Source organism: Magallana gigas, chromosome 5 (assembly GCF_963853765.1).
Source record: "Magallana gigas chromosome 5, xbMagGiga1.1, whole genome shotgun sequence".
Taxonomy (NCBI): Eukaryota; Metazoa; Mollusca; class Bivalvia; order Ostreida; family Ostreidae; genus Magallana; species Magallana gigas.
In genome coordinates, this window is record NC_088857.1 from 9,867,777 (window position 1) to 9,894,708 (window position 26,932).

Here is a 26,932-nt window from a genome sequence, read left to right on the forward strand (position 1 = left end):
ACTGAAAGTAGCACAACATCAACAAGTACACAACCCCCAACAAGTACAAGCACCACAACTGAGGCCACCACTACCTCAACAACGGAAACGACTACAACTACAACAAGTACTCCAGAGACGACTTCGACAAGTACGTCTACAACCACAGCTTTGCCAACGAGCACAAGCACAACTGAAGCCCCAACTACTTCATCAACAACAATGAGCAGCACTGCAAGTACAAGTACGGAGAGTAGCAGCACTTCTATTAGTACTCCATCCAGTACAACAACCGAGGTTCCTTCTACCACGGCAACAGAAATCATCACCACTACAACTGAACTTATTTCCACCACAATCAGTGTTCGAAATGAAAGTAAGCTATTTTTGGTAATTCTTAAGCTAATTTTAAAGTATATTGGTAAACCTTTTTTTACATATCTTTTGAAAGTAGTCTTTTCACATAATTTTTTTTCATTTAAGTTCTTTTTACTGGAGCTCTATTCACTTGATTTTTTTTTGGTTTCCAATAGACTTCCTTTCATACGGGGAAGAAGCTGGTGATATCGAAGGTTTAAGTGGGGATGACTTGCTGCTAGCAATTGTTGATAATCCAGTTGGAATTACTTGTGGATCATCACTATTTCATAGTGTTTATGTATGTGTTAAGTTTAAATTTGTAATTGATATTAGATTCTGTGAAATTTGATGTAGATGATAGAAGTTTTGCAATGTTTAATGACCAACATCTCAATATTTACAACTCTCTCTGAAACAAATATGTTGTGATAAATAATATCTACAATCGCTTTTGCCGGTAAATTCTGCGGTACACGATGGAAAGTCTTTAATTATGTTAGCACCAAGGATTCAACAGGGATACTTTAACTGTATTATTCAACATGGATATACTCTAATACAAACTGAAATATATATCAATTTCTTTAAGCTGTGTGGTTGTATGCTAGATTAAGTTAACGTTTATAACGGTTACCATATTTTATCCAAAGATTAGTTTTTATTAATTACGTATTTATTTTTCAGATCTATACGAATGGTTACGTGACGTTTGATAGCTACTTCAATAGCGGTCGTCCACAGCAATTCTATGTTCAGCCAGGATCACTGCCAGACAAAATAGTTGCTCCCTTTTGGTCAGACATTGACATGACGGCAGACTCGCGTGTTTGGTATCATTTCTACAACCAATTTTCTGCCAATTCGTCTGTTCTCTATGAGGCCCAAACTCTCATTGTTCAAAATTACAAAGATTCAATGGTGGCTTCAAGTTTTAGTCCCAATACAGCTTTAGTTGTCACATGGGAAAATGTCCGTCCAGCTCCTGCTTCTGTCTTTTCCTCTCAGGTAAAGAACAGACTAAGGATAAGTCAGATAGTATTGATTGCATGTAAATACAAATACAAATCTGTGATGATGTGCCACAGTCAATTATTGGTTCTCACTTCCCGAATTGTAAACAAGCCCAAAAACACACAATGTTGAGATTTGAGAAAAAACATCAATGAATGGTTGTTTGCCTTGGTGCATTTATTTGTTTTATATCTGCATGTTTTTCAACATGGAAAAAATCTAACAGTTAACCTTTCTATTCAATTAGCATTAAACATTTTTAATAAAATTGTTGGTAAAATGTGGTCTTTTGGGAAATAATATGGATAGATATATTCTAAAGTCGGATATGGATGAAATCATTTAAGCCAATAGTATCCGTAAAAGTTTTAATGGACTTTTCCATGTCTTTATAAAATACTGGTCATAATATATATTACAGTTGATTTTCTTAACAAATATTAAACAAAGAGGTTTTTATTTTATTTTTGTATGGATGTCTCTAAAATTAATAATTAATTGTTATTTAAGTTACAAATGATATTGTTAACAGAGGGCCAGTTTCCAGTTGCTGATTGGCAGCGATGGAGTGACCACCTTCACAGCTTTCCTCTTTAAACAAATGGGCTGGCTCCCCCCAAAATCAGCCCTGCTGGGATACAAGTGTGGGTCCAGTGACTTCTACAGCCATCCAGGCTCTCTGACCAACAACATGCTCGATGAGGTGTTTAACAATGGCTATAACAGTAAGTTACTTTGGAGAGTTTTGGTTGTAGATAAAATATTTATATGTTTGAAATATAAAAACCTTTGCATTACTTGCAAACTAAGTTAAATCAAATCTAATTTAAATTACTATCACCTTTACCTTTTAATGGTGGTTAGATTTTGATTTAATTAAATGAACATTGTCTATACTAACTGGTTGACCTGTGGACTCCTTAGTTTATTATGTGTTATCGGTATTGAAATTTTGATCTAGTGTTTGAAACTGACCAAAATTTTGATTTCTGTATCTTAGCAGCTAGATTGTGATTACATTTTGATAGACTGACGGACGAACTGTAATAAGGTGGAGATATGTGTACTGAGCATTTTTTTAAAATACTTTTTAACTACTATACTTAACGTCTTTCAGGGGGAGGTAAGCCAGGCATTTGGATTTACAAGATGGATACCATGAACGATTTCATCAACTACGCTGAAAAATGTTACACCTGGATCCAAAGCTATGGAAACCCAGAGTATCTGGCAGTTACATTGGCAAACACAAAATTAACCAATTGTCCATGCAGTGAAGACAGAATACAAAAAGATGGTCGATTTGTACCATACCCCCGTCAACCAAACTGTTATGTTAGTGAATTTCCTCCCACTGGAGTTTCTGGAACACGGGTAATTAATTTGTTTGTTTAAAATGAGTAGTCATACTGTTTATGTAATATTTATGCTGCCATAAATCATATTTTTAAAATGTTGCCAACTACATTTTTCTTCGCAAGTAAAGATCTTGTTGTAAAGCAATCGCATATTAATTATTTATTGTTCGGATGCGTCTGAGCAGGTGCATAGAGCAGTTTAACCAAAACTACAAAGATCTAGATAATATCTTTTTATGCCTAGTCATTTTTTTTTCTTTCATCATAATTTAATTAAGCAAAACTGTGTATTGACTACCTTGACCTTTCCTTTGACCTTGACTTTACATTTAGCAGAGTTTGAAAGCTTTAGATCATTTTATCAATTATTTTCTAAAAAGAAAGGACCGTAAGTTTCTTTCAGTGTATTCAAAAGTTGTTAAAATTTCATTAAAGATACACAATGTATTTTATGTGAAAAAGCATGTTGAATTTATAATGTGACTTTCACCGTGACAGCTGTGACTGTGAAAATAGCGTGTTGGGGGTAATACACTAGAACAAATTGGTTTCTTTAGCTAAGTTTGAAGAAAAATATGGAAGGTTTTACTTTATTATGACATCAACATTACCATTAAAAAAGCTATAAAGAAGATAAAATTAATTATAGCTTAATTCTTATTTTATTTTATTTATTTTTTATTTCGTTTGCTACTCTTGGGCACAAAGCTACGATTTCATTTTTGGATGTATTTTCTGGTAAAAATCACTTAAAAACAGAGCAAAATATGACTGAAACCCTCCTTTTTAAATCTATGTCATCTTTTGTTTTTGTTTGGGTTCTTTTTTTATAATATTTTTTTTATTTTTGTTTACACATAATTCCACATACACACATATTTCAGACATATTTCATACATTTCAAGATTCTACATATTGTAATATCTTATTAATCTAAAAGAAAATGAGTTTTCCATATAGTGTAAAAACATGTTTTTCTTGCCAAAAAAAATAATAAAGAATAGCAGTAGATAAAAAGAGAAAAAGGACAGTTAAGAAGAAGAAAAAAATACAAAAGAAAAGGGGGGGGGCGGGTTACATGTATCAAATTATACTAGACTTTGACCCATGCGTGCACGGATTAACATTGCATATCGGACATTTACGAAATAGGTACATCGACACACCGTATTATTGACATTGACATAACAAAGCTATAAGCCTACAATAATGCTATTAATTTCACTACACTTTTCTTAGTTTGAATAATCTGTGTGTCGGGAAAGGCCCTCACCATAGTTAGAATGCCTCCCTTATACCCGTAATGTAGCAGAAAATTGAAGGATCGCTCCAGAACGATTTTGGAGAAAGTCAATGAAGTTGGCTTGAAAATAACAGTCAAATTCATCACAACAAACCTTTTTGAGACTGCAAAAAACTTTCAACTAAAAATTTTAATCCATAGAATGGAAGAATTCAACACCTTTTCACCAACGTTCACGTAATTTCTTTGTAAAACTGGGTCCGTATATTTTAAATGAATATAATGCAACTTTTTTTTTTACATGTAATCAAATATTTTTGGTCATCACGAAGACAAGAGTAAGTACTTAGTTGAAATGTCTATTTGTTATTTTATACTTTCTCTCATAAGAAATTATTAATATATATATGAACGGAATATATAGCAAACGTCCAATGAAAATTTACCCGTATTTGTATTATCTTTTCTGAGTTTATTCATGCAGATGTGGTATTGCGGAAATCCCGTTAGCGTGAATGTATTGCGCAAGCGCAAGATTGTAAAATCCAAAAAATCTAGGTTATTTCCGGGATTATTAATTAGCGAAGCTTAACTGAGAGAAAATAAAAAAATTGGTAATCTTCAAGTACCAATGATGTTTAAGATATATAAAATAAAAGACGGTATTCTTCCGATTTCTCGGTATTAAAGACCGAAAATTCGAGTCTATTATCTTAATAAAGTAGTATTCCTGTAGATGTTCACAAATCAATATAGTTAAAAAAAGGAATAGTTTAAGCAACCACAGATGTCATAAAACTTGTTGTAAGTTCTCACAATCTGTTTGCCAGTGGTTTTCATAATCTGAGTATCTACAGTTTTTCAATAACATATTTTTCAAGCAGGATCCTGTTTTTTATTATTTGTTTTACTAATTTAAAACTAAGGTATGGATTTTTGTTATATTTGGTTGCAAAAATATACCATTTAAGAACCATTGATATAAAATTGTACAGTTTTTAAATGCTTGGATTTAGAATTTTACCAAATTAAACAGATTTCCGATCAAAAACTATTGAAATATCAAATTCATTTAAAAACCATTCCACAATATCACACCATAGTTCTTTTACATAAAAACATACTTTAAAAAGATGATCGATAGAAGCTACCCACGTAAGGGAGAATCAATTAATTTCAACGTGTGCAGATAATAATTTGTAGGTATAATTCTATGTATAATTTTATATTGGAGCCAGTTGAGTTTACTTTCTTGAACATCTTTAAAGCAGAGACAGTAGATTCTATTCCATTCTAAATCGGTGGAATTTTCTCCAAGATCTCTCCATCTCATTGATGATGTTATTAGATCTCTTTTATTTTCAATTAAAATGTTATACATTTCCTTACATCCTTTTGTATCTCTATGAAAAAAGATAAATAGAGTTTGGAATTGTTCTTTGCTCATATCTGTATTTTCTATGTGTTTTTATTGCTTTTTTTTTAAACCTGCGTATTCAATAAAATTTGTATTCACTTTCATGTCATTTAATATCTATAAGCTAAGAAAATTCCTATTACAGTCAAACAGATCACTAATTAGCGTAAACCCTACTCCAAAATATTTTTTTTTAAATACTGAGGAATTTCCTATGAGAATGTTTGGGTTGTCCCATAATAGTTCGGTATTAAATTGTTTTTCAGTTGGCTTACTTGTTGATTTTATTACTTCTGCCCAGCTAGGTAACACTTCTTTCCAAAATAAATTTGGTATTTTTCTAATCATTTCAAAAGTAAAATCTAATCCTCTTTTCCATAAATCTGATATTTCAATTTCTATAGTTGTTTCTTAAAGTTTTACCTTTTTTGCATTAGAATTAATTAAAGCTATACACGCTATAATTTACGTCAATTTTGAATGACAGTGAAAACGCATGTGTTTGTCTACTTATAAAAGTTATCCTTTATCTGTAAATTACAATGGTGAATTCCATCTCGTTACAAAGATATATATTTTTAATTGTTTATTTTCCTGCCAGGAAAATATACCTTTTCATGAATATTGATGAAGGAAGAGCGAAACCGACCTCATTGCGCATGTCCGCGGAGAACTAGGTGGTCGTTATTGTTTGTCTAATTAAATATTCAACTTGATTTTTAATATGCTTAACAATTGTTTATTTGAAATACATACATGTATAATAAGTAAAATACGTCTGTCATTCACGATACCCTTACTTCTGCATTAACACTTACAGGATCTAAAAATAGCACATACGGGAAACACACAGGTCTACGTCATTTTTTTAAAGGAAGTATTCATATCTACTCACAGGCTTGTATTTTTTTCTTTTGTTTGTACTCGTATATCGGACAAATTTATGCTTTACTGAAAATATCCTTTCCTTTGTGAAACTATCACAATTATGAAGATGTTGACCCTTCGCCAGTTTTGGTATGATAGACTAAATTTAGCTGTCGATATCACGTGATAGATTGATATTCACGAGGAGGCATTACTTTCCTGGCAGGAAAATAAATATTTTTTGTTGTTTAATATTTGATATATTTGTTACGTGATCGAATTGAGCATTATAATTAACAGCATAAAAGTAACTTTTATTAGTAATCAAACACATACATTTTCCCCTTTAATCAAAATTGACGCAAATTATAGCGTGTATAGCTTTAATCTTTTTATCCAGCTGGATTTTAGGCTAATGATAAAAGCTGGGAAATCAATCATTTTTAGCCCTCCATATTTATAATCTTGTATTATAGGGGTTTTCTTTATTTTATGCATGTTGCATCCCCACAAAAAATATTACAAATTATTTTCCAATTTTTTTTAACCATTTGTGTTTTTTGGAAATTGATTTTAAGACCAGATTTTTTTTTCAAAGAAGTCTAATTCTCTTAGAATACCATCAAGTGTTAGGGGAGAACATCAGAAATAAAAGATATCGTCTGCATATTTTGTTTTTTTTATCTGGGCTTTCAAGTATACATCGATTTCATTATTCTTTGATTTGGAAAGAGGGCACAGTTAGAGTCCAAAACTTTTAAGAGTTGTTCAAAAAGAAAATTCTATTGGTAAATATCTTCAATTTTAGAGGTTTTAGACTGTCAATTCAATATAACATCAAGCTAGATTTAAGAATTTTCCAGTTTATTCAAAACATATAATTATGACCATCAAAGTAACTTGGTCACGGTTATAAATTGTTGCTGAGCAGATGAGCATTGTGGCCCTCTCTGGGTTTTTGACGGTCAAACTGGATAAAAAAAACCCTGCGCCAGACAGCTCAATGGGTAGAGCATCTGACTTGAGTTTCAGGGGGGCCCAGCTTGAAATCTCGATTTGATCTGTCATTATTTCTCCAATCCCGTTACATTTGGTGCCTTGTAAAAACTACTGACAAGATAACTCCTGTCAGTGAAGGGAAAGTGCCTGGGATGATCTTCAAGGGCGAAGATTATGTAAAGGGGAGATAAATGATGGTCAGAGTAGGTCGAAATAGATAGCTCAGATGGTAGAGCACCTGACTAGAGATTAAGAGGGCTTGAGTTGGAATCCCAGTCTGTTCCTTCATTATTTCTCCCATCCCATTATATCTTCAACACTGTTTGTTTCAGAAATGCTGCTATTCTAGAAATTCAACTCTGGCCACTCTGATTAGCTCTGGAGCAAGTGCTGGTTATATTTACACATCAAACCCTCTACACAATCCAAGAGAAGCCAATGTGTTGGATGAGGAGCCTCACGATTACTGCTGTCACCATTCCAACCTCTGTAGTGAATTCCTCAGACTAAGATACTCTGACACTTGTGATCTCTACCAAGCCCTCACATCTGGTATGATCAAAATAATTAACCATTTTATCATGTTTGAAAGTATCATAAGTGTTTTGGTGAATACATGTATGTTAAAATACCGAAAACCTTTCTTTAGCGGCAGGCGTTTTCCACTAAATCAATTGCATATTTCATTATTATACTTTCATGTTAAACACTTAAATCTGATTGGTTAAGAGGCAGTTGATTATCCGTTCTATTACCCTCGGCGCTAAGCAAGACCCTTGGTATTGGGTAACATTATATAAATAGTGCCTGTTTGGGAGGGTAACAGTTGAAATTGACACCCCGAGAAAACCATTGTCAACCGACGCGAAGCGGAGGTTGACAATGGTTTTCGAGGGGTGTCAATTTCAACTGTTATCCTCCCAAACAGGCACTATCTATTTTGTAATACTGAATGTCTTTTAAAAAAATTTTAAGAAAATTTTACTGCTTTTATATAGGAATAACGTGAATTCTACAGCGAACCGTACGCGCATAATTTTCGCGCATGTAACATTTTTTAATGTTACCCGTTGCCAAGTGCGTTGCTAACGCTGAGGGTAATAGTAAATATTATTAACTGCGTCTTAACCAATCAGATTTCAGTATTTAACATGAAAGTATAACAATATTTAAATAGTGCCTGTTTGGGAGGGTAACTGTTGAAATTGACACCCGAGTAAGCCATTGTCAATTGACGCGAAGCTTTTATATAGAAATGGCGTGAATTCTACGGCGAACCGTACGCGCATAATTTACACGCATGTAACAATTCGTTGTGTTACCCGTTGCTAAGTGTGTTGCTAACGCTGAGGGTAATAGAACGGATTATCAACTGCGTCTAACCCAATCAGATTTCAGTATTTAACATGAAAGTATAATAAAACGAATTGTTACATGCGCGTACGGTTCGCCATAATATTCACGCCATATATACCTAAATAAAAGCAGTAAAGTGAAATTAAGACATTCGGTATAATAAAATGAATAGTGCCTGCTTGGGAGGGTAAGAGTTGAAATTAACACCCCTTGAAAACCATTGTCAACCTCATTCAGTATCATCGCTTAAAGCTGACATGAATTCATAAATATGCATTATTTCCCTTTTATCTTCGACTACCGCCATATTAGTTGTCGATTTCTATGAGCAGAAGCTCATCGCTACACACCCCCTATATAAGGCCGAGAGTACTATTCATGCTTCACCGCATTCGTGTATTTCATTCACCCGAACACGTTACCTTGGACGATAAGACGTGTAGAAACACGTTTGGAACAAAAATAATATGACAACCACTTCTCTGGCAAGGCATATCCAATGAATGACGAAAGAAGACAGACTGAAATCCAGCCACAGATACTTCAAAAATCCTCGATAAATTTAGACCTTTCCTGTGTATAATATAACATCGCACATGCGCAAACTACACACTGTGGCAGATCGAGCAATGTCAATGATCGCATGGATTTTTAGAAACGGAGCGTTTTTGTAGGAACGGATGGAAACGATGTTACGTTGTTACTTTCTTGGATTGACTATCATTCAGCTACTGTGTTGGATGAACTGCCGCCGGGGTTTTAAAAATGATGCAGACGTTATGCATTCTGAATGAACGACACACGTGTTCGATGTGCATGCGAAGTAAGGCAGCACTATCTGTGCAAAATATTACGGATACCTTGGAAATTCTTTCAAAGAATAAATATATTTTGTATTTTACTGATTGTTTTTTCCTTTATTATATATTACAAACATTTTACTACATTGTGTAGTTCATGCATTCAGAAGTCCGTGCAACCTGAATGCCTCGATCAGAAGGCAACCGACCGTAACTTTCTCGACCGGTATATATACCCCAGTGACAGTAGAGCAGCGATCAAAACTAATATGGCGACCAAATGCTTTTATGATTTCATTTCAGCTTTAACTACAAAATATTCACTAAATATAATACGCTGACGGTTGTTAATCCAATTTAGCTTACAGCAGAATACACTTATTTGATAGACTAATTTTAATACGTTTCGGTGATGTAGTATAAAATGAGCGCATAAGTTGCATGTGCCTTAAACTATGTAGTTTTGATTTTGAAGTTAGCTTTTTTTAAACGGGGAATATTTTAAAGATTTTTTGTTTATAAAATACTCTTTTTTAGGATCATCTTTTGGAGATCCTCACATACGAACATTGGATGGTCTTACCTATACATTTAATGGACTGGGAGAATATGTGATGCTGACTATGACACAACCTGGGTCTAATGAGACTCTTCTAGAGATTCAGACCCGTACAACACAGGCCATCAACGCTAATGGAACCGCCATTAATGCCACCGTGTTCCAAGCGTTCGCTGTCAAAGAAAAGAATGGAGGAATAGCCCAGGTGGAGGTCAATCTAGCAAAATCAGGTACAGACAGATATGCAAAGAAGAACTGTAATGTTCAAAGCAAATAAGATATACAATTTTTATATATCATCACGTTAAACAAACATTTCCATTGAGTTTTACCCCTGGAACAAACCAGGAGGTAAAAGGTTTTTTTTATTTGACCATTTGATGCCTTTTAGCAATAACTTTAATATGTAGAACAGAAAAAGAAATCAATAGGGGAGAAGTTTTAAAAAAAATGTAAAAAATGTGCAAAATTGTTACATTTCAAGCAAAATCCCATTCCAAAAAAAATTCATTCAAAAATCTAGGGCAGAACAAATTAGATCCAGCCTCGTTAAGTTTAATTATGATTTCATAAGCAACGCTGAAACTGCATTAATTAGGCAAAACCAGCAATATCGTAGGTATTACCTGTGTTAATTTTCTTTGCTTCAGGACTGGTTGTTTATGCAGATAGAGAGGATATCACCCGTCAATTTTATTCCAGCGATACTTACTCCTACTATGTAGCCAGTAGACTGTTACTGAAAAGAACAGGGACAAACTCTGCCAAGATTCTGTTCCCATCAGGTAAAAGAGAACATTAAGTAGAAGAGAGTTTTACTTTCATTTTGCAGCATTATATTACAGAATGATTCAATTGACTAAAATATTTTGTATAATAGGCATCACTTTTGATATGTCTCTTAACCTCGGAATGCTGGAACTAACTACTGGAATACCAGATTCATTATCTTCCACCTCAACCAACTCAGGACTTCTGGGAAATATCAACGGGAACATGAATGATGACCTGAAAATGCCCAATGGAACACTGCTGCCCTCTAACACGACTGAACGAGAGCTATATTTCAACTTTGGAGAGCTTTGTAAGACTGCTACATACTAGTATTGTACATCTCAATGTATCTAAGAACTCCAAAATCAATAATGGCATTATTTACTATAATTAAGACTCTTCCAGGAGTCAGAAAGGGGCTCTAAATGGGCCTGGTTTCAATGCAAAATACCTAGAATTTTAAGTCTCAAAACTATTTCTATGAAGGACAAGAAAAGTGTGATATTTCAATTTTGAAGCAGGCTAGTTTACAGGATTTTCATAAAAGTTATATTAAGTTATATTGATATGTGATCACATTAGAATTATTCAATAAGACCAATGTCAACAAACTTTGATTTGCAGCCTCAAAACTGAATTGAACTAACTTAATTCGTTAGAGAAATTAAACATAATTAAATTTTTGAAAGAAGTCAGAGGAGTTAAACATCTAATTCCTTTTTATACTTAATTGATAATATAGTCAACATATAAAAATCTTACTCTTTCAGGGAGAATTGATTGTGCTGCATCTTTGTTTGTGTATGGAGGTGACATGGATTGCAGTTCCTTCCAACAGACAGATTTTGCCCCAATATTCATGGACGATTTTACCCAGCAAGAGATAAACCAAGCACAAGAAGTGTGTGGAGGTCCCCAGAATTTAAACTGTATCTACGATTTTCTTGCCACACAAAATGAAGCCATAGCTAATGTCACTAAAACAGCGTATGATACAGTCCTCAAGGAACAGAGACTAGCAGGTCAGCCCCAGAAGAAAAATCGAAGCTTACTGGCTTAAGCAAATGATATGCATGTTAGCATTGCAGTACTATCTGCATGCTGAAAAAGTCACAAAGTATGGGAGCTACATGTAGGATAATAAAAAGCATGTTAAATGACTATATTTTATTTTATTTGTTGGTCTCCAATTTGATATCAGAAAGTATAAAGAAAAATTCAATGTAGCTATCTTGCGTTCTTAGTTTTAAATATCATATTTTCCGTATAATTTCAGCTAATGTAAAGCCTTTTCTGGATGGAGTTGGAACCTTGTTCACAGTTGTTGGCCAGAGCATCAACATAACAGCCTTTGCCTATGATGTGAACAGAGACAATGTTACCATCATTATGTTGAGTCCTGTGAATGTTACTTCTGATACACTCCCAGGGAATGTCTCCTTCTCCTACATCTATACTCCAGCAGACATGACACCCTATGCTGTAGAGTAAGTAGTTTTTCCTACATCTATACTCCAGCAGACATGACACCCTATGCTGTAGAGTAAGTAGTTTCTCCTACATCTATACTCCACCAGACATGACTTCCTATGCTGTTGAGTAAGTAGTTTCTCTTACATCTATACTCCAGCAGACATGACACCAAATGCTGTAGAGTAAGTAGTTTCTCCTACATCTATACTCCACAAGACATAACACCCTATGCTGTAGAATAATAGTTTCTCCTTCATCTATTCTCCACCAGACATGACACCCTATGCTGTAGAGTAAGTAGTTTCTCCTACATCTATACTCCAGCAGACATGACACCCTATGCTGTAGAGTAAGATGTTTCTCCTACATCTATACTCCACAAGACATGACACCCTATGCTGTAGAATAAGTAGTTTCTCCTACATCTAAACTCCAGCAGACATGACACCCTGTGCTGTAGAGTAAGTAGTTTCTCCTTCATCTATACTCCACCAGAAATGACACCCTATGCTGTAGAGTAAGTAGTTTCTCCTACATCTATACTCCACCAGAAATGACACTCTATACTGTAGAGTATGATGTTTCTCCTACATCTATACTCCAGCAGAAATGACACCCTATGCTGTAGAGTAAGTAGTTTCTCCTACATCTATACGCCACCAGAAATGACACCCTATTCTGTAGAGTAAGTAGATCCTATTGAGATGGTATTTATCTAATTAGGTACATGATGACGAACTTCAGTGATTTAGAAAGGATATAAAATGTTAGTATACATGTATTTTTAAGAATGAATGCAGTTTTTATGTATATTGAACATCTATTTCAGATTGTATGCTGTTGATGAACTAAATGGTGTGTCCATTATGTTATCTGAAACTGTGTACCAATGCTATGGCTGCAATAACCATGGAAACTGTAACTACTCCCTAGCAACAAGCACCAGTATTTCTTCATTCTTTTTTGTACCATGCTCTTGTGACATCGGGTGGACAGGTAAAGATTCAATATTATTCTCTTATTTTCTCTCATTTTCTATAATGTTTAACAGTCTTAAGTAAGTATTCACAACAAGTTGATCGGGGTTTAAAATTTTTGATCAATTAGACAGTCTGACTGTCATTAAGTAATTCAGTCAGTCAGGCAGTCAGTTCTGATTTTTTTAATTTTTTTTTTATTTTTGGTATGGTGAAACTCCTTTTTTATAATAATCCACTTAACAGAATTTTTTAGAACTTTTGTAGCTAATGATTAAAGTCTTAGTGTAAAACAGGTATATTGACAGGAATATTTGATTCTTTCATTATCTTTTGAACTGAAAATCATGTCCACTATTGTATAAACTATTAATCAGTCTGTAAGCCTACGTTCTCTGAAACTGCTGAACGGAATGTTAAGAAACTTTATAGTCAATTCATTGTTGTGCATTTTTGTAGGACATTTTGATTGCGTGGACCCTGAGGTCCACGCAGAAAATATATAAGCGAGGTTAAACCGGATGCTATGGGGAAAATTCAGCCTGCGCATGAGCTAGCCTGGTTCCTGTGCGTAATGGGTAGCTCAGGGAACCAGGCTAGCACACGTTTATCTGAATCGGGATCGGAATTCCGTGCTAAATGCACACATAAGTTCAGAGGCGCTGTATTTATAAAGTTGTCGGTAAACAATACAAAAACAAAGTATTCCTTTTAAAGAAATGATTGGCATGTGATTTGAACTATCAGTATTATGAAATAAGTTAATGTTATGCCGAAACTACAACATGCATCAAATAGCATAATTTGCAATGTTTGGTTGTTTTCCGAATACACATGTAACTTAACTTTACTTTCATAGTAGGCGAGGTTAGAGAACTTCCCGATTAAAAATTTTTAAGCATTTAAGTATGATTGAATAATTATGTCACTGCATCAAAATACACAAAGCTGTCACTGCATAGTTAACAAAGTAGTGCGAATCGTAATGTGTGCGCAAATAGTAGAATTCACCGAATGCCTGATACTATACATACAAACTTCATTCATAGATAGATAATAATTATTTTAGAAGTATGAATCCTTTAAATTCTGAGATAAAAGTCAGGGCTATACATACATGTACATGTATACGTAATACAACGTACAAATTAATTTAGTGGTTAAAAGCAGAGGGCTAGAGTCGTTGGAATCTCTGATAATCTTAAGGCCTTCACGTTTTCGTTGGAAACACATGCAAATAGTCCACGTATTGTAGTCCTTTTTTTAAAGGACAGCAACTTGTTTAATATATTCGTTGGTAATATGTTCTATAAATTAGATATTTGTTACATTTAATGCATGTGCCTTTGATCATGTGTATCATTGTCAAGTAATCTGAGTGTGTGGTAAGTGAACATGCTCTCTTTTTCTTTTATTTTGATTGACTCTTGTTCTAGGCGACTCGTGTGAGACCGACATTGATGGTTGTGCTGGTTCCCCATGTGACCCCCTCAGTAACTGTACAGACACCCCAGCAGCTCAGCAACAGCTAACTGGACGGGCCTTTACATGTCAGAACTGTCCTACTGGCTACCAGATGACTCAGTCCTACAAGTGTATAGGTAAGTGGTGCAACTAGCTACCAGATAACTCAGTACTACAAGTGTATAGGTAAGTGGTGCAAATAGCTACCAGATAACTCAGTCCTACAAGTGTAAAAGTATGGAGTGACCCAGTCCAACAAATGTATAGGTAAGTGGTGTAACTGGCTGCAAGATAACTCAAATCTAAAAGTGTAAAATCACGATTTGACTCAGTCCTACAAGTGTATAGGTAAGGAGTGACTCAGTCTTACAAATATAAAGATAAGTAAATTAACTGGATGCCAGATAACTCAGTCCCTCAAGTGTATAGGTAAGATTCAACTCAGTCTTACAAGTGTATAAGTAAGAGTTGACTCGGTCCTACAACTGTATTTGTTTTGCCTCGGACTAGAATGTCTCAACGTCATTGGATGAATCATGTGATTGCCTTATAGCGGGCGTCAAAATTTATACGGCAACATGGCGGACCTAACGTTATTTGAGCTGTTTTTTACACAAACGTCCAACCATACCTTTAATTTTTAAGGCCCAAAATATTTAGAGTGACCCCCCTTTGCCCGTGACGTAATAAAACGATCCTATATACGATGGCATCCAGGTTTGCACAGACGACTGACGAAAAAGGTACAACATAAGAGAATAAGTCTATGAATTAAATTGTTATATATTATCTTTTATTGTTTACAGATCAAACTTTAGGTCCTCGACAAAACAATTTAAACACTTATTTGGTTTGTTACTGACTGTTTACAGAAATTTGTGGGGTCGGTAAAGCTGCTTGATTCTCAGTCTTACAAATATACAGGTTAATGGTGTAACTGGCTGCCCGATAACTCAGTCATACAAATGTACAGGTAAGGGATGACTCAGTCCTACAAGTGTATAGGTAAGAAGTGTATCAGTCCTACAAATGTACAGGTAAATGGTGTAACTGGCTGCCATATAACTCAGTTCTACAAGTGTATAGGTAAAAAGTGGAGCTCGGTCCCACAAGTGTATAGGTAAAGGATGACACAGTCCCACTAGTGTATAATTAATGGGTGACTCAGTTCTATAACTGTATAGTTAAAGGATGACTCTGTCCCACTAGTGTATAATTAATTGGTGACATAGTTCTACAAGTGTGTAGGTAAAGGATTACTCTGTCCCACTAGTGTATAATTAATTGGTGACTCAGTTCTACAAGTGTTTAGGTAAAGGATGACTCTGTCCCACAAGTGTATAATTAATTGGTGACTCAGTTCTAAAAGTGTGGAGGTAAGAATTAAGACCAATTCTATGTAAGAATCAAAATTCGGTGACCACGCATTTGTTTGTTGCTATGTGGTCCCGTTGCCATGGTAACCTAGGGTAAAGATGTAAAAATGGCATTTTAATGCTTATTTGAGAACATATTATGAGTAATGTGCAGAACTTGGGGTTTCCAGGGTAGAATATATTATTAAAAATAGTTGTCATTTTTCAAAAGAAAGAAAAAAATTCATGGTGAAACGCATATTTTTAGAGCGTTTCCATGGCTACCTAACAGAAATTTTAAAATCTGTTTTCTTCATTTAATTTGAATAAAAATTGCAAATCTTGGATTTTTTGGTAAACACTATTATGATTGTGCAATTAAGAATTTAAATATGAAAATTGAGAACCGTTGCTATGGTAACAAGCTTAAAAATAAGGAAAATTATAATATTTTTAGGCATCTTTGAATGGATATTATTTCCTTATAATGAATAAATATATAAAATCAAATGGTGAGAAAAAATAAAGTATGTCCTTAACTTTAATGACGCTTGAAAAAAATCTGAAATTTTCTAAAAATAACGCCCGTTGCTATGGACTTTTCAAAAAGTAAGAATTTCTTTGTGATTTTTTACGCAACTTAATTTTCCATAGCAACAACACTTCTCTGTTGCATAACAAAGCTTTTTGTGGTAGATAATGAAAATTTAGATATATTTTTACATATTCCAACTAAAGCAATTGCACAAAAATTCTAGATTGGGAATTAAAGCATATCAAAATCATCTTCAATTTCTTAGTTTTTCATATTTTTTGGCCTTGTTGCCATAGCAACGGATGTCAATTTTCACAATTATATATATATATATATATCATGGACATTGATATAAATGTAAGAAATTAACAGTTTCTTATTTCGGCTTATTAAAAAACCGCAAAAAACTGATTTCAAAAATTTGTAACGGTTTCCATGGTAACATTTTAAAAGTATTGGTTTCTCCATAAATTTTCTGATATAATAAAATAATTGAAAATAGGACAAATGCTGTTTTATGTGTTTGGTAGTTTACATTAGTGGGCAGACCTTCAAAAAAGGTAAGTTTCGCTATTTTTCCATCTTTAGCCTCGATTACCATGGCAACGGTTACCCCTAGCAACCAACTTTTAGTGTTTTTTTGCGTTTTACACCTAGTTGTGTCCATGTATGAAATATTAGGAAAATTGGTGACTATGCGTGGCCAGACCCTTTTATAAACCTTTGATTCTTACATAGAATTGGTCTTAAATCTCGAACAAGTGGCAATGGGTGTCTTAGGCCTTCAAGTGTATATAGACACTGCACTGACAATACTGTGCATGTGTTTTAGATAAAGTTTGATATCTGTTAACTTTTCACATTTATTAATTTTTTGAACGTTTGTTTCATTGTCTTTTTATGGAAAGATTATTGCTGGTCCATTTCAATTAAACTCTGTTCTAAGTGTCCCTTGTAGAAATCCTGTGCAAAATGTGATTTGCAGTGAATAATTATTTGGAGAACATTTGTTCTGGTTTAACAAGCAAGTTCCTATCAGTGCAGATATTTTAAGTGGAACATGTAAATGTCAGCTGGAGTTACTGATTAACTGAGTTCCATGAGTCAAAAGTAGGATATTTATTAATTCAGGATTATTTAGATTGTAGATATGACTATGATTGCATATTGCACTTTCTGTTTGCAGACATTGATGAATGTTCCAACAGTTCTTTGAATCTGTGTAACCAGCTGTGTACAAACACAGAGGGGAGTTACTCCTGCTCCTGTCACACTGGCTACAGGCTGACCAACTCTCTCTGTTCAGGTAAACATCTAGCTTTTTACTTTATAAACTATTCACAACGATTATTGAAATCAAGGTGTTTAGGTGTCAGATTGTTTTATTCTCTCCAGTGTTTTAAGGATGAAAATTTCAATTTGTGTTATCAATAAAGACTTCTAAGTTTATTAACACTAAAGTTTTTCCTTAGTTAATTTCATTATCTTTCAATTTTAAATGGTGTTTCTTTTTTCTTTGGTAATAGATATCAATGAGTGTAAAGAAGGGGTCAATGAATGCCAGCAACAGTGTTTGAACACTGCGGGCTCTTACGGCTGTTCTTGTGTGGACGGCTATTCTCTCCAACCAGATGGCGTTTCCTGTACCTTGCTAGGTAGGTCAAACATGCATGTTTATAGGAAAGAACTGAATGTTATTTATTTGAATAACTCCAAGATCGTCCACTGTTGAATTGCAGCTCCACAGCAAACCTGTGATAATATGAACTGCAGTCAGGGATGTTCTGTCAATGCCACGGGTTCCGCATTTTGTTTCTGTAACCAGGGATATACACTGTTGTCAGACGGAAAGAACTGTACAGGTAAAAGAACCTTTACTTCAGGAAAATTCGAAATGTTAATGATTCTGTCTTTGATTATTCAGTGCTCAGGGGGCATACAGTTAAATACCAAAAAGTTCAAAGAGGGTAATATTTTTAATTTATTTTTCAAAACAATATTTCCTTCTTGCTTCAAAGGCTTAATTTGATATATATAGTTGCCAGTAGTAAGTTGGTAATGTAGATGCATTGTTAATTAAGGTTAATGGGCCATATTGAACTATATTGTAATTTGCAAGCTTGCACACATGATAAAATTTTAATGTCGACCATTGATTTTGAAACTATGTAGTTATACATTCTTTCCTATTACTTAAAGATGTGAATGAGTGTGAGAATAGTGGGCAGTGTTCCCAAGTGTGTTCCAACACAGACGGAGGTTTTACATGCAGTTGTTTCATTGGATACAAGCTACAAGAAGACAAGTCATCTTGTTCCGGTAAATTTGTCGTTTCTGCTCATTTAACTTTAAAGCGGCATGGTCACGATTTTGGTCAAATTCTATTTTTCTGTTTTTATCCTTTAATACAATGCTTTAAGAAGGCATTTCTAATAATAAAATGAAATCTGAGAGTCGCGACGTCAGCCCTAGAGTTATAAGCAAGATACAGGGCTCACAATTCTTTGTCATGTAAACAAGGCTCGTGCCCTGTTTATGTTTACAAAGGTTCAATATACCAGTAAAAAATATTTTTCTAGCCAATTTGTCAATCTTCTTATTCATTTTTAGGCATGAATAAACAGTTCCTGAGATATAACACATTCCTTTTAGGTCTTAAACTGGAATTTTCACCTCAACATTCAAAATGTAAACAAAGGATTTGTTTATACATAGCAAAACATTGTAAGCTCTGTAACTCCCTTACAACTCAAAAAATGACACTCACATTTTTTTTGTTGACTATTAAAAATGCCTTACTGCAGCAATATAAACATTAAAATTGAAAAAAAAGATTTTTAACCAAAATCATGACCTTACCCCTTTAACATTTTAGCATATAAGCTATCTTTTGAGAATTGTATTTGTCATGATAGGTTGTGACTCTATGCACTGGGGATACAATTGCAACACATCATGTGACTGTTCCCAGAATGCTTTGCGTTGTGACAGTGTGAGAGGATGTGTGTGCAAGGCTGGTTGGTCGGGAGTCCAATGTAACACTAACATCAATGAGTGTGTAGACCCCAGTTTGTGTTCAGCCACAGAAGTGTGTGTAGATAACATGGGCTCCTACAGTTGTCAGTGTGTCCCTGGATACAGGAGGAGCGCTGCTGGATCCTGTCAGAGTAAGAGGGGCTTTTATTGTCTTACTAGTTGTTCTAAATATTGATTATGTATAGTTATTTATAAAAAAGTTAAAACTGAACTATATAAATATTAATAACAATGAACACAGGCAGACCTGATTTAGTTTGTATATGTATTACAGTGCTATTTAACATGCATGCATTATTTTATAGTCTCATGTGTTAATTTTTAAGCCATTGATATTGTAATTAGTTTTATCCCCTTGTTATATCCACTAGTTTGAGCTTAGACATAAACCAGTTTATTGTTTTTACTTTGTATATTTTAGATGTGGATGAGTGTTCTGAGTCACTAGATAACTGTACGTCTACAGAGTACTGCCAGGATGTCCCTGGGTCCTTCCTGTGTCCATGTAAGACAGGGTACCAGAGAAACGCCACCTCTGGAATCTGTATAGGTATGTGGAAACAAGAAAAACTGTTGCTCCACATAATGTGTTGAGACATTTTGTTGGTAAATCTAACACCAGGGCAAGTTTGTTTCTGGCCATAAGTTGCATGTTTTCACATGTACATATGGAACTTAGCAGTGTGGTCTTTCAATTTGAATTTTTCCGGTTAGCTTTTGCGCAGTTCTGTAGCTGTTGCTAGAGATACCGTATAACGGGTAATTTTTACTGCTGTAATTTTTTACGAATTTGTCATAAAATAGGATGATTTGAATTTTTACGCGTTATATTTTTACGAATTGGACATGTCCGTAAAAATTAAAATCATCTGTGGTATTTATGATTGTGTTTATAGTCTAGGGAGGGATGTAAATCGGTCAATTTTTAGTACTCGGTTACTCGGACGTTTTTCCGATCGAGTACCCGGGTACTCGGTCAGAGTGTAAATAAATATGAACAAGTACATTGATAATTGTAAAACCTTGGTCACTTTTGTAGAAATTCCTCCTTATGTTTAAGACGAATGTGATTTAACATGCTTGTCGTTCCCCCCGTATATAGGATAAGTTTATTTCGCACAGCTGACATTTTACGTTTTTTGAAACTTCAGTTCCTTTTAAAATATTTCCAGACCTTTGCAGTCGGTGGCGGCATTTTAGGTCTGTTCAATTTCTCTACTGTGGGCTATCTAATTTATATAATAGACTATATAAACGATGTTCAGTGAAAAACAAATCATTAAAGTAAGCCAAAAATAAGGGTAGAAGACAACCAAAGGTAACAGGTGCTTGGTCACGATAATTACTATGTAAACACTGCCACAGGCGATAACGGTCATTTAGCATATTTAGAGGCGTAGGAAATCCTAATTACTGTATGTACAAGTGCAATGAACATTTTAAGTTTTAAAACCGATGTTTTAATGCATTATTAAATAAAATTAGAAATAGTAAAAAATATACATCCGTGTAACCGAGTACCGATTTTAGTATTCGATACTCGGACGTTCGATCGAGTACCCGGTTAACCGGGTACTCGTTGACATCCTAACTTATTCATTTAACTTTCTTTCATATGTGATATACACTTTACTTATTCCTATTTATCTGCGTATCATCATTAAAGTACACCATGTGCTCGATTTACCGGGAAAAAAAGAAAGACAACTCCATTTCAATTTTTTTTCTCTCTCTTTATTTCTCTCCCAACCAAAAAAGACATCTAGCTACTAACGTGGCATTATACGTAGTTTTGAAAAATACTCGACTGAATGAAAGATCTGAACTGTTATCGCCACGTGATCAAAAACGCTCAAATATACCTACATGTACATGTACAGCCGTCAGGGACTGAGCTGAAGGTCATGAACATTACTCTCATACGTACGATCTAGAAATTTACGTGCGGTGTTTTTTAACTTCTGTGAAAATTTACGCGTTTAATTTTTACGGATTTATAAAACTCGTAAAAATTAGTAAAAATTAGCAGCACGTAAAAAATACCCGTTATACGGTATTTATGTTATACCTTAATGATAGAAGTCATATTAACTTAACTGACTTTCTGTCAAGCTTAGGAAATTAGCATTAAAGATACAATAGGATAGCTTATATGTTATATATAATTATGTACAAATTTGTACAACTTGATCTTTGTGATTTCAGATGTTGATGAATGTCTTGAAGGAATAGCTTCTTGCTCCCAGAACTGTCACAACACACTCGGAAGTTATTTTTGTACTTGTTTAATAGGATACCAACTTCAAGATGATCGAACTAGTTGTGTGAAATGTAAGTATTCTGAATGTAAAAGAACGTTATATATTTACATTTTCAACTTTCTTTATCTGTGATAACAATACAAAGCAATTTTAAACCTTATAGCCAAATAACTTCATAAAAGATGAGTGACACAAAATGGGCGTGTCTTATAGCATAAAGAAAAAACGGTATTAGCTGCGCAGCGTAGTATTACATAGCATTTGCTACAGGAGAAAATAAACCTATACCTGATTGGTATGAAAGGACCAGAAAACATTTTGTACTTTAATTCATTGAAAAGCTCTGTAGTTTGCAGATTGTCGCTGTGACAAGCACTGTAGCTTGCTGATTGTCGCTATGACAAGCTCTGTAGCTTGCTGATGGTCGCTGTGACAAGTTCTGTAGCTTGCTGATTGTCGCTATGACAAGCTCTGTAGCTTACTGATTGTCGCTGTGACAAGCTCTGTAGCTTGCTGATGGTCGCTGTGACAAGTTCTGTAGCTTGCTGATGGTCAGTGTGACAAGCTCTGTAGCTTGCTGATTGGCGCTGTGACAAGCTCTGTAGCTTGCTGATGGTCGCTGTGACAAGTTCTGTAGCTTGCTGATGGTCACTGTGACAAGCTCTGTAGCTTGCTGATTGGCGCTGTGACAAGCTCTGTAGCTTGCTGATGGTCACTGTGACAAGCTCTGTAGCTTGCTGATTGTCGCTGTGACAAGCTCTGTAGCTTTCTGATGGTCGCTGTGACAAGTTCTGTAGCTTGCTGATGGTCAGTGTGACAAGCTCTGTAGCTTGCTGATTGGCGCTGTGACAAGCTCTGTAGCTTGCTGATTGTCGCTGTGACAAGCTCTTCAGCTTGCTGATGGTCGCTGCTAATTGTTTTTGCTGTTCTGGTTGTAGCCAGCAATCCATGTCTGGGAGCCAGTGTGGATGGGACATGTGACACAACACATGGCGGCTGCACTGTCAATGCTTCCAATGTGGCCTACTGTTTCTGTGACTCTGGCTACGAGCTCCAGGTCAATGCATCAGGATTCTCACTGTGTCCAAGTAAGACAGTTTGCTTACCAGTATTTTGCTTTATATCAGGGGGAAATTTTACATTAACCTCTGTATGGATATAATACACATGTAACACAACTCTTGATGATTGCACTTTTGATATTTCCGAGCAGATCACTGTAGCCAATCAAATATGGCATTATTACCAGAATTACAATATTCTGATGTAATACAGATGACCCAATAGTTTTATGACAAATTACCTTTGTCCATTTTCAGATATCAACGAGTGCGAGAGAAACATTTCTGGCTGTTCCCACGTCTGCACTGATATCAGTGGAAGCTTCTCTTGTAGCTGTCCAGACGGATACAAACTTACCACCAATCAGAAAACTTGCGAAAGTAATCAATCTAAAAAATGCCTCCAAAATTATAGTTCAACTATTTATAAGTCATTGATAGACATAGGTCATGTCCTGAAAAATGTTATGTTTCCCCATTCATTTGTCATTTCATTCATTTGTCACTCCAGTGTTCTTGACATGTCCATGTTTGCTATGGCTTTCAAACTTCTAAATAAATTTTGTATCAACAACTGCTTAATTTGGATTTAAATTGACATAATTCAATTTGCTTTTCATTGCATGACATTCGTAATTTTCCAATACAGTGACTTGCTAACAGATTTTTTGTTATTTTCTTTGAATGGGTGGCTGGGTTTAGAAAATGGAAATTTGATTTCAAAGGATGATACTGTAAATTCCTAATTAAACGCGAGGAATTAATATCCGCGTAAAATCGCGAGAAGCCCGTGAATTTTTAAATCTCGCTTTTAATTTTGGGACACATGTAAACAACATGAAAGTAAGATAAAATTTCGGCATTCGCCAATTGATGTTTTCGCGATATGATGGTAAATCGTTGAACCGCAGAATTAAGTACTCGCGTTAAATAAGGAATCTACAGTAAACAATGGCATTATGGCAAATACAAGCATTAAACTTCTTTTTTAAAATGAATACTCAGCTTGTTGCTGTTTATACTGCGTCAGATTTTCAGGATAATTGCTTCCTTTTTAGGTTGTAGTGAGACCAATTCGTGGGGCCCCAACTGTACCACCCCCTGTAATTGTGGTGTGGGGGCCTCATCCTGTGACCCCATTGTGGGCTGTGTATGTCAGCAGGGATGGAATGGAACCCTGTGTGATACCAACATCAATGAATGTCTGACGTCGCCCTGTAACGCTAGTCAGGTCTGTGTGGACAACCCAGGCTCCTACACCTGCACCTGTAGTTCTGGATTTCAGAGCGATCAAAATGGTGGATGTCAAGGTGAAGTGCCAGGGAATCAAATGTATTTTAAACTTGTTGTCCAGAGATTTTCAGTTTGGTGTCTATTCTGTAAAAAAATGTATCTCATATAATGAATAAGGAATAGTTTTCTTTTCTGTGATGTGCATTTGCAAAAATTCATTTGAATATTGTAGATGTGGATGAGTGCAGCAATGGTCAGGCCATTTGTCAACAGCTGTGTATAAACACTGAGGGGAGCTACAACTGTTCCTGTAGTCCAGGGTTCAGTCTGCGGCCGAACAATATCTCATGTCAAGGTTTGTTTCTTTATGTATAACGAATGTTCGTTTTTATGGATTAGATAAAACCTGTTAATGAAGAACAAATGCTTTCTTCATGTGTATTATCCTAAAGGTTAAGGCATGTTGTAATTATCATTTTTAGAAAGGAAAAGAAACACCATTTTCACATACACTAAAATCAGAGATGTTTATTTCTGGTAATATAAATGATTTTTCTCAATATATGGCATTTAGTAATGCCTTAACTTTTATTTATTTTACAGATATTGATGAATGTACCACAAGTATCCATAACTGTAGCCAGGGATGTAGTAATTTAGAAGGAAGTTACCTCTGTTACTGTAACCAAGGATATGAACTGGATACTGATAGGAAAACATGTAATCTAATTCCTACTACAACTACTCAAAAGCCAACAACAACCACAACCCAAAGTACAACCACAGTGCCAACAACAACCACAACCCAAAGTACAACCACTGTGCCAACAACAACCACAACCCAAAGTACAACCAAAGTGCCAACAACAACCACAACCCAAAGTACAACCACAGTGCCAACAACAACCACAACCCAAAGTACAACCACAGTGCCAACAACAACCACAACCCAAAGTACTACCAGAGTGCCTACAACAACCACAACCCAAAGTACAACCACATTACCAACAACAACCACAACCCAAAGTACAACCACTGTGCCAACAACAACCACAACCCAAAGTACAACCACAGTGCCAACAGCAACCACAACCCAAAGTACAACCACTGTGCCTACAACAAACACAACCCCAACTACAACCACTGTGCCTACAACAACCACAACTCAAACTACAACAACAGTACTAATGACTATAACAACTCAAAGTGAAACTAAGGTGCCAACAACTATATTAATTCCTGATACTACAACAACTACAGGTACTTCTACAATTTTAGTAACCACAGCAGCCCAGGAGACAAAAACTACTCATTTTCCATCAACAACATCTGAAAGTAACATTACAAGTACAGAAACCCTAACAAGTCCAACCAAAATCCCTGCTGAAGCTCCTTTAGCAACGGAAACGACAACAACTACAACTACTCCAGAGACGACTTCGACAAGTACGTCTACAACCACAGCTTTGCCAACGAGCACAAGCACAACTGAAGCCCCAACTACTTCATCAACAACACTGAGCAGCACTGCAAGTACAAGTACGGAGAGTAGCAGCACTTCTACTAGTACTCCATCCAGTACAACAACTGAGGCTCCTTCTACTATAGCAGAACAAATGAGTACTACCACAACCCCAGAAAGTACAACAGCTTCTACAAGCACCACCACGCCTTCAACGACAACCACCACTCAGGTTCCATCTACAACAACTGAAAGTAGCACAACATCAACAAGTACACAACCCCCAACGAGTACAAGCACCACAACTGAGGCCACCACTCCCTCAACAACGGAAACGACTACAACTACAACAAGTACTCCAGAGACGACTTCGACAAGTACGTCTACAACCACAGCTTTGCCAACGAGCACAAGCACAACTGAAGCCCCAACTACTTCATCAACAACACTGAGCAGCACTGCAAGTACAAGTACGGAGAGTAGCAGCACTTCTACTAGTACTCCATCCAGTACAACAACTGAGGCTCCTTCTACTTTAGCAGAACAAATGAGTACTACCACAACCCCAGAAAGTACAACAGCTTCTTCAAGCACCACCACGCCTTCAACGACAACCACCACTCAGGTTCCATCTACAACAACTGAAAGTAGCACAACATCAACAAGTACACATCCCCCAACGAGTACAAGCACCACAACTGAGGCCACCACTACCTCAACAACGGAAACGACTACAACTACAACAAGTACTCCAGAGACGACTTCGACAAGTACGTCTACAACCACAGCTTTGCCAACGAGCACAAGCACAACTGAGGCCCCAACTACTTCATCAACAACACTGAGCAGCACTGCAAGTACAAGTACGGAGAGTAGCAGCACTTCTACTAGTACTCCATCCAGTACAACAACTGAGGCTCCTTCTACCACAACCGAACAAATGAGTACTACCACAACCCCAGAAAGTACAACAGCTTCTACAAGCACCACCACGCCTTCAACGACAACCACCACTCAGGTTCCATCTACAACAACTGAAAGTAGCACAACATCAACAAGTACACAACCCCCAACGAGTACAAGCACCACAACTGAGGCCACCACTACCTCAACAACGGAAACGACTACAACTACAACAAGTACTCCAGAGACGACTTCGACAAGTACGTCTACAACCACAGCTTTGCCAACGAGCACAAGCACAACTGAAGCCCCAAGTACTTCATCAACAACACTGAGCAGCACTGCAAGTACAAGTACTGAGAGTAGCAGCACTTCTACTAGTACTCCATCCAGTACAACAACTGAGGCTCCTTCTACTTTAGCAGAACAAGTGAACAAGTCAACAACGG

At 35.7% G+C, this 26,932-nt stretch overlaps 1 protein-coding gene and 1 long non-coding RNA gene across 2 annotated transcripts; both read left to right on the plus strand.

Moving 5' to 3' along the window:
• Window positions 1–201: 201 nt before the first annotated feature.
• On the plus strand, window positions 202–26,917 carry LOC136275377 (mucin-like protein). Its single transcript, XM_066084284.1, has 24 exons — window positions 202–355; window positions 513–595; window positions 1,024–1,344; window positions 1,883–2,075; window positions 2,468–2,724; window positions 7,567–7,786; window positions 9,928–10,179; window positions 10,600–10,734; window positions 10,830–11,033; window positions 11,494–11,745; window positions 12,000–12,210; window positions 13,026–13,141; window positions 14,610–14,774; window positions 17,058–17,087; window positions 17,714–17,833; window positions 18,054–18,182; window positions 18,267–18,389; window positions 18,727–18,846; window positions 19,443–19,694; window positions 19,985–20,113; window positions 23,944–24,195; window positions 24,351–24,473; window positions 24,722–25,647; window positions 26,906–26,917. Exons 1-24 carry the CDS (start codon window positions 202–204, stop codon window positions 26,915–26,917), a joined length of 4,779 nt encoding a protein of 1,592 aa, XP_065940356.1.
• LOC136275311 (uncharacterized) lies at window positions 21,767–23,314 on the plus strand. The gene is made up of 3 exons (XR_010713877.1): window positions 21,767–21,894; window positions 22,763–22,912; window positions 23,144–23,314. It is a non-coding gene; the product is annotated as an uncharacterized lncRNA (long non-coding RNA).
• Window positions 26,918–26,932: the final 15 nt, after the last annotated feature.